This window comes from Olea europaea, chromosome 14 (assembly GCF_002742605.1).
Source record: "Olea europaea var. sylvestris chromosome 14, O_europaea_v1, whole genome shotgun sequence".
NCBI lineage: Eukaryota > Viridiplantae > Streptophyta > Magnoliopsida > Lamiales > Oleaceae > Olea > Olea europaea.
Genome location: NC_036250.1, coordinates 13619292 through 13628611, shown reverse-complemented (window position 1 = coordinate 13628611; position 9320 = coordinate 13619292). Strand labels below are relative to the sequence as shown.

At 34.8% G+C, this 9320-nt stretch overlaps 1 protein-coding gene across 3 annotated transcripts; it reads left to right on the top strand.

The window, feature by feature from the left end:
• Positions 1-437: 437 nt before the first annotated feature.
• On the top strand, positions 438-8893 carry LOC111409241 (mechanosensitive ion channel protein 3, chloroplastic-like). 3 transcript variants are annotated; one of them, XM_023039252.1, is made up of 14 exons: positions 438-628; positions 1710-1868; positions 2091-2135; positions 2644-2813; positions 2978-3101; positions 3186-3283; positions 3394-3507; positions 4289-4349; positions 4954-5103; positions 5308-5418; positions 5582-5749; positions 5839-5952; positions 6697-6753; positions 7823-8893. In XM_023039252.1, the coding sequence occupies exons 2-14, from the start codon at positions 1791-1793 to the stop codon at positions 8648-8650; spliced, it is 2118 nt and encodes a 705-aa protein (XP_022895020.1). In that variant the 5' UTR covers positions 438-628; positions 1710-1790; the 3' UTR covers positions 8651-8893. The 3 variants fall into 3 exon arrangements, with proteins under 3 accessions (XP_022895020.1, XP_022895021.1, XP_022895019.1); XM_023039251.1 differs by having other exon boundaries at positions 439-628; positions 2076-2135; XM_023039253.1 differs by lacking the exon at positions 3394-3507 and having other exon boundaries at positions 2076-2135.
• The last annotated feature ends 427 nt before the right edge of the window (positions 8894-9320 follow it).

Here is a 9320-nt window from a genome sequence, read left to right as displayed (position 1 = left end):
AACATGACTGATCCCATTTTTTCAATTTTATTTTCAATTTCGACCACATATATTTTTAAAAAACATTATTTCAAGAAATATATTATCGAAATATCTCTGCAAAATAGTAAATTATAATCTATTTAAATTAAATATGTTCGGAATGACTTAGGGATTGTTCAAGCTCTTTTTTGGTTAATAGATTTTGGAAGAGTGTATACTTAAAAATTAAGAGAAAAATTTAAATTAATAAGAAGGATTATTTTACTGAGAAAATGAATAATATAAAATTAATTTTATTTATGTGGTAAACATGACTAATTTCGCTAATACTTTTCTTTAGAATTTTGTGTTATTTGACGCGTCTCTGGTGGCCTGTCAAAATGATAAACACGTGCAGACTATTAAGAGATTGGCAGCTCACTAAACCATTCCCCTACGATAGAGATTTACCCTTCCAGCCGCCACGTATTCACACAGAAAATATAAAAATATGCTAAACTGTGTAGTTCTCAATTTTACCACGGAACTGTTTCTTCCCAACGCCCTACGGGCCAAATTTATCATCAGCTCGCGGTCTCTAATTGTCGCAAAACAATTGAAATCGGAAAATTTGATCAAACTTCTCGACTTTTGGCCGACAGACTTGGTAAGATTCGTCTTGCCTTTGCTCACTTTTCGACCTAACTTTACTTCAATTCCGGGCTTAATTTCTTTTTCTTCCTTTCTTTCTAGTTGAAAATTCATGGGTTGATTATGATAATTTGGCTGAATGAAACTGAAACATGATGTTTTTATTGAAATGAGTAAAGGGGATGATCATGTCAATATATGATGTAAGACGTGGAATGCAGGCGTTAATAAGTTGACGTCTTAGTATAATTGACATGATGGATAAAATCGGGAGTTAATCTATAGCCTGTATATGTGTAGGCAAATAGATTTTCAAGTTGAGAACCCTTTGAACTTCTAGGCATGTCCAATGCATTTGGATTGCAGTGGCAATCAAGTTGAAAGGCTTGCCGCATGCGTGGCGTTGATTTATAAAGCATAGACGGTCAAACCTAAAATTGGTCTCCATTGAGTTCTATCTATCACTAAATTTTATGGGCTACATGTGTTTTACTTGCTCTATAATATAGAATGTATTTTTTAGACAATGTTTAGTTTGCTTATGTGCATAAGCATTTTAGCAATCCACGGTTGCATTTTTAATGTTCTTAGCATTTAGACTTGGGTTGGGGGTTGGGGGGTGGGGGGTTTCATTTGGAGGAGTAACCCAAACTGTTAGTATTTGATATTCGATTTTACCCTTAACATGCGTTCGTAAGATGGTGGCTCATTTAAGTACAACGATCTTGAAATTTAAATACTCGTTTGAGTTTCACATAGACTGAATTGTGTGTTTGAGTTTAATGGACTTTGATATGATTTTAAGATCTGGAATTCCATCTTAAAGGTCAATTTTATTAAGAAGTATAACGCAAGTCTTTATACGTTGTTTAGTATTTTTAAACTGATATGATGTGAGATTTTACCTTAACAATTAGTTGTTGTACTTTTGACGCTTTCTGTTCTGACTAAATCAGAGTACCATGTTGAAACACTATAGTTCAGTTTCTTGGATCTTGATCTTTTTCTCGCTTTAGTGATATTGCTGTTCTTCCACAACAATTTTTCTGTGTTCCTTGACTTTGTAATTTTATATAATAAGCGTAATAAATACATAGGATACACCTGTGAAAAGCTTTCCAGTTTGGGACAAATATTGTCCCTTTAGTGGTACTGCTGCCATCATATTTGTATAGCCAATGGCAGCTGCTAGTGCTTTGCTGATGCCCCAGGAATGGAGATTTCACAGAATTCGTGGTTACACCAGCCAATCAAAGGTACATGACCTATTATCTAAATACATTACTCGTCATTTATGTAAGTTTCCGGACTGCTGATACTTCATTAATTTAATTATTTATCATTCTCTAGGAAATAATGAATTAGGTCCAATTGTGCCTATTTCTCAATCATAATGCACGGCCATTTGTTTATATTTCCAATCACTAATGCCTTTCTTTGCTTGTTTCTTTGTCCTTTTCTAGGGCATGGTGGAAAAGGTCCCATTGCAATCTTTTAGCAAACCTTGGTCATCACATTCTTTGGTATGGTCCTCTTTATCCTCAGAACCTCGTGGAGTTACGATGTATTTCTAGGTTAATTAAATTTTCCTTCTAATACCTTGTTTGTGTTTATAATATTTGTGGGCACACCTGCATTTCATCCGTTTTTTGCATTTCCATTGTTAGAACAGAAACTATTAGTTTTCAGTCTCACATTTGACCCCAGAGCTCTATACTTGGATGTTCCTTTATTTAAATTTTACTAAATTTCACTTAATGACAGTCTGATTGCCATTGTGTTGATTAAGCAATGTTGTTTTCCCTTTATCCAGACACGATAGCAGATTCACATGAACCTGCTTTCTGTGTCTCTAGCAACTTCTCTCTCGTACCATGTGTGTTATGTGCTAAACACAATAACTACTATTTTTTCTTTACTAAAATCAGTTAGGAAAAATTCCCTTTTGCTATGTGGGTACTAAATTATAGTTCAAGCTTTGCTGCTATTTCTTCTCTTGGAACGTAAATTGGTGAATCTGCATTTTGCCAGTTAAATCTTCAGCAAAAGGGTGCTTCAAATCTCCATCTCTTGAGAAGTGCACGTGGGCAATTAAGTCATATATCTACTAGATGTGATATATTCTTATGCCATTCCCTTCTAAAACCAGGTGGAGGGAATGAGATTCCTATTGTGAGATCAGCTGCTGTGGTGATTACAAGGTATTATTTGTTAATGATTTTCTTTTTGATTGCTAATGATCTTTGGAATGGTCTCTTTTTCAATTGGGAAAGGAGAAACTTGTTAGGGCCTATTTTTCCCCGTGTTCACTGAAGAATGAAGAGAAAAGATAATTTCCATTCAATTATGTCATTTTATCATGCAGATCATATAATGCTTTTCTTGGAAGACCTATTGTGCTTCAATTGGTTCCTGCTGTGGCTATCATTGCCTTTGCAGCATGGGGTATTGGACCACTCATGCGACTTGGCAGGATCCTTTTCCTTCATGTACTGATTTTCATTTACATGCATTCTTTCTCTTTCAAATTTTGATTACTCTCGAGCAGTACTTCACTTTGAAATTTTATGCAGAAGAGTGATAGGAGTTGGGAGAAAAGTAGCACACGTTATATGTTGACTTGTTATTTTCGACCTTTGCTCCTGTGGACGGGAGTGACACTCATATGCAGGTATCTGTTGCATGCCATTTTTAAATCCCACTACTAGAACCAATGCTGCTTTCTCTTGAAGCTAATTAATAGCACGTCTTCTAGCTCTAATAATCGCAAAACTTGTACAGAGCATTAAATCCTGTAATTCTACCTTCAGTCGCAAGCCAAGCTGTCAAGCAACGGCTTTTGAATTTTGTACGATCACTATCTGGTGTCCTAGCTTTTGCCTACTGTTTGTCAAGGTAATTTGATCACTTCCAAAATAAAAGAGAGTTATATGGCCAAGAACAGACAGTTTTGTTACTTACCACATGCACATACGTTTTTCATCAATCTTCCCAAGTTGAATGAACAGATATTCTTATTGGTTTATTGTTAGAATGGTAGTATAACTGCTGCTTACAACTTTTATGCTGGGATACGTTTTTACTCCCTTTCTCCTGTGGGTACTACGGATGATGTAAACACAAATTAAATCTACTACTAGCTTTTCTCTTTTGTGCTGGAAAAACCTTATGCTGCAACATAATATAGCATCTTTTCTTCTTCTTGTTCATCTTCATTTGCATTCTTGTTTACTTCTCCTACCTTATGCTGCTGCAGTATGCACGTGTGTTTATCAACTTATTTTGCATCCTTTTTCTTCTTTACTATATCAACTTTCTTGATTTGATGTAGGTGCTTTTTTGGTTTTTTTGGGCTAAAGGTCTCATCTGTCTAATACTTAAATGTTATCTTCTGTTGGTTATTAGCTTGTTTGCATATATCTCCTTTGAAATAGCTAACAGTCTTATCAATTCTTTTCTTTTTAGACAAAAATGTGCTGTGTCTTCGTAGCCAATCTAGAAGCATCAAGTCTTCGTTATTTTGTTATATGTTGTTGTTGCCGCCTTTCCCCATATTTCCAGAGTGGTTGATATAGCCTGTTATTCTTCCTGTCCTTCCATTTATTCCTTTTTTTGGTCGCATTGGGTTAGGGTTGTCATTATGATGTTTAAAAATTGGTGATGTTTGTTTTGACAGCTTGATTCAACAAGTGCAAAATTACTTTGTGGAGACCAAGGATGCTAGTGCTGCAAGAAATGTATGTTGATTTTTTAGATATATATGCAATACTTGTATGTTTTCTTATGTTACATGTAAACTGATTGGATTTAACATATCTTGGAAAGTGAACTTCTATGGAGAATATGAGCAACAAGACATGATGCTGCTTATTTAATAAATAAGGAAAATAATCTTAACTGTTGCTATTATAAAGCACTGGAACAGCTCAAATACATATGGGAAAACTGATAGCTGGAACTGAACGTGTAAAATACATGAGGAAAAACTGACTTTAGTTTGGGAAAACGTTAACCTATTTGTTTGTTCATGGTCTCACGTCTACCTTTTTGCACAAGGACCAATGCTTTACTGAACTTCATTTAAAGATGTCAAGCTGTTGTTCTGAGGTTTCAAATTTTTAGATAACAGAATGCTTTAAAGCATCCGCTACTTTTTCTGATGCAGTTTATTTAGAGGCATCCATGAAATTGATGAGATAATTTTAATGAGATGTCCAACAACTTTAGGCATTTTGTATACCATCTCTTAGTCGACCTTGAAAATGTCAGACTAGTGTTTTATACACATTCACATGATTCAGTCAGTTATCATATTATTAATGATGAATCTTGCCTCTGCAGATGGGCTTTGAATTTGCAGGCAAAGCTGTATACACTGCAGTGTGGGTTGCTGCTGTTTCATTGTTCATGGAGTTACTCGGTTTTTCTACCCAGAGATGGTTAACTGCTGGAGGTCTTGGGACAGTATTGCTCACTCTTGCTGGTCGTGAGGTAAAATTAAGCTCTCTTGATTTTCTCTGCAATTCACTTTTGTCTTTTGGAATATCTTATTTATTACATCTTTTGTTATTTTCTGTAAAGAAAATGATTCTGTAAGAGGTCAGTACATACTTATCCGAATGATATCAGTTATGTAATTTCTTAGCACCTAAGCTGTATCTCATTTATTTCTGAACTTTTTTCTGGTTTCTTCAGATATTCACGAATTTCCTCTCAAGTATAATAATACATACAACAAGATCATTTATTTTAAATGATTGGATCCAGACAAAGATTGAAGGCTATGAAGTTTCGGGTACTGTTGAGGTTTGTCTACTTTCCACCACTAAAAAAGATGAGGACAAGAAATAAAAAATAATAGCATCCTGTAATCTATTAATAGTGTTGTTGCATTATCCAATTAAACATTACTCTTAAAAAAGGACTAAAACTTGTCCTCATTATTTATAGTTATTAAAATTTATTTCAGCATGTGGGTTGGTGGTCACCAACAGTTATACGAGGTGATGATCGTGAAGCTATTCACATCCCAAATCATAGATTCACTGTTAATGTGGTAAGGAATCTAAGCCAGAAGACTCATTGGCGCATTAAGACCCATCTTGCTATTAATCACTTGGATGTGAACAAGATCAACGTGAGTGGTTGTTTAATACCCTTGTCAATTTAATTACATGTAAGTTCTCTTTCTGTATTTTATGCTTGTATACCCTTTTCAATTAGCAGAATATTGTAGCTGATATGCGCAAAGTTTTGGCCAAAAATCCTCAAATAGAACAGAAAAAATTACATAGAAGAGTTTTCCTGGATAATATTGATCCAGAGAATCAGGCTCTGTTGGTACGTTCTATCTTACTGCCTAATCTTTCCATTGTTATGTCATGTTCTTGTATAATAGTTGTTGCATTTGTGTATGCACTTGAGGAGAGAAATGAATGGGCAAGGAGGTTCTCTTGGTGTTTATCTGAAGATCTTAACATAGCCAAATTGCAGGGTTGGAAACCCTGGAGGAGTTTTTACCTTTAGTATTACTTAATCTTGGAATAATCTAGTTAATACTATTGATTCATGGACATGGATAACTACACTGCTTTAACAATAGATACTTGCCTTTTAAGTTTATGTACCATCATCTTTGCATAAGAAAGCTGTAGTATGAAACATCATAATATTAACTGGAATTCTTTCTACGTCTCTACAATTTCTTTGAATAGTTGAACTTTTAGTAATTATCTATTGAAGTTTGTCCAATCAGCCACTGTTATGTTGATATTATGTTAATGATCGCTGGAAGGGAAAATCCCAGTTTTGTTTTCACTGGGTGAGGATATTGAGAGAGAGACTGTTTGGTGAGGGCATTGGGAGACAGAGTTTGGAATGGATTTTTAATTTACGTATAAAGTAATTGCTCTCAAGATTTTGTTCCACAACCTGTGTCGACACATTTGAGTAAAATACTCTGTCAATATCTTGATATTTATGCAAATACATGTACTTTAGTATCTGTTACTGTGTCCTTTCTTTTCTCTGCTTTTGTATTACAAAAGCTGTTTTCGTAATCCTTTTCTATGTACTACTGGACAGATAATGGTGTCATGCTTTGTGAAAACCTCACGTTTTGAAGAATACTCATGCGTCAAGGTAAGCAATACTTATAACTAATGGATTAACAGATGTAGCTGTTTATATCTTGGATGTTCTAGTGTACTTTGAAATAATGGCCTATAACATAGAAATATGTAGAGCTCATGTTCCCCTTATATTTGTCACTGTAACATTTTTGAAGTTTTTATATTTGTACTGTGATAAACATTCTATAGTGCTCCTTTTTGGATGGTGCTCTCTGTCACCTGGAGTTATCTGAGCCCAAATATATTATTGTTACTGCATTTATTCTCTCATAACTTGTTAGGAAAGTTCAATGAATTCTTAACAAATTACTATAGTTACTTGAAGACATTATTTAAATAGTATTTGCAATTTCCAATATCACTGGATTTTATGCAGGTAATTTATTTGATTGATAAAACATGTTTTGATATGGGTGTCTATTTTCATCCAGAGTAAAGTTAAGCCTGTATATTAGGAATTCTTACAATTTTTATATTGCATAAAATTTCCTTACATTTTAGCGGCAAAATAGGATTATATTAGTAACTGTAGAGATGGGAAGCTCTACAGTTATGAATTTCTATGCTCTACTTTTTTTCCCTTCTCAAAATAAATAAGGAACTTTGCATTAGGGAAAAATAAATAAATAAATAAATAGAGAAGGAATTTTCTGGAGGTAGAAGTTAAACATGATGGAAAAAGGACAGTCTTCAATAGCTCAGAACTTGTGGCATAAATTTACTGGTGTGTTAAAGGATTTTTTGGGTGACCTGTTGATGATTCTTCACTTTTACAGTTAGATCTCTCACATATTAACCACTGGACTGAGACCTTCATAATCCATCTAGACCAGAGTTTTCAGGACCCTTGGCAGTAAATGGACTGGTATGACGGTCCCTTTAATTACACCCTTGGATTTAGCAAGAGTTTTCAGAAATTATTTCTTGTATGTTGCAGCAGCCCTTCTATTCCACCCTTTCCTATGTGACGGGCATAATGAAATTATAATAAAGAACACTTTTGCTCATTTCCTGATGTGGTAGTAAATTGAGATATGAACTTATTAATGACTAATTCATGAGTCCTGAATATAATACAGGAAGCTGTGTTGTTGGATCTCCTTAGAGTAGTCAGCCATCATAAGGCTCGACTAGCCACACCTATCCGCACAGTGCAGAAAATATATCGTGAGCCCAATTTGGAGAATGTTCCATTTAGTGAGACCACTTTCACTAGGGCCAGAGCAACGGATAACCGCTCCCCCCTGTTGATTGAGCCTTCTTACAAGATTAATGGCGAGGACAAAACCAAGTCTACTACTCATCCAGCACAATCTAGTGGAGAGAAAGATACGAAGTTAGATGTGCCCTCACCACCAAATCCCATGGTTGATGTGATGACCGAATCGACATTGTCGAAAGATGGTAACAGAAAGGATGTCAATTTATCTGAGTCAAACTTTGACAAGAAGAAAATAGCAAAGGTTGCATCGTCATCGTCATCGACTAATACTACAACATCAAATATGAATTCTGATTCATCAAGCAACTCTGAGAATGAGCAACCTGGTGTTGGATTTGCTGGAGAAGAATTAGATACAGGAAGTGTTTTATCGGAGGGTGCTAAGAAAAAGCCTCTTACTGACGAAGAGTTTTGTGGTGGTAACATACAGAAGGTGCCTGTATCATCATCAGATGGCGAAAAATCTCGTCCATCATCACCAGTGGGCAGGTCGTCACTTGAAAATAATATTGTCCTCGGTGTTGCTTTAGAAGGCTCAAAGCTTACACTTCCAATTGAGGAGGATATGGAGTCAAAGGAGTTGGCCCCTTGTCGTAATGGAAATGGTTCAACAGAAGCAAGTAGCGGTAAGAAAGATGACAATATTACAGTAGTCTCAACCGATCAGCATAAGAGAGAGAGGTGATTAATCTCCATAATGCAATTATGCTGCTGGTTGGAGCAGAGTGCAGAATGTATTGAAGCTGGGTTTTTGAAGCAGGCATTATGCACAGTATATCTCTTGTAAATCAACGTAGAGATAGTAGGTTCCCATTGATCAATCACTATACAAGAGGGAGGCACTGATTTAGAATTATTCAAAGTAAATGCTGCATTTTCTGTCTTTTATGAGTTAAATTTTAAAGATATTTACTGTTGCTTATAATTATCAGGTTTACTGTGAAAAGTTTGATAATTCGGTGGGACAAACTATCAGATTACGTGAAGTAACTAATATTAACTCCGAGGAGCAGATTGAAGCTTTCATGGTAAAATATCGCTTATCTACGAGACAGAATTGATAAAAAAAAAAAATTATATAGAGGCAAATGATTCATGAAATTTTTTTGATACTTGTATTAAAACGACAGGCATTAGTAGTTCAATAAATAATTTACTGAATTAATGAAAAATGCGACAGAGGAGAAACATACAATTCTTTTCGAACAAATATTTTATACCCAACTCTAATGATAAATATAAAATATTGGACCGATATTGATTGTTAGACTTGTTGATCTTAGTACTTGAAGTTTAATTATTTAAGTCGTGCTATTGTACATATATAAGTTTTACTACATGATAAAAAAAAAGTA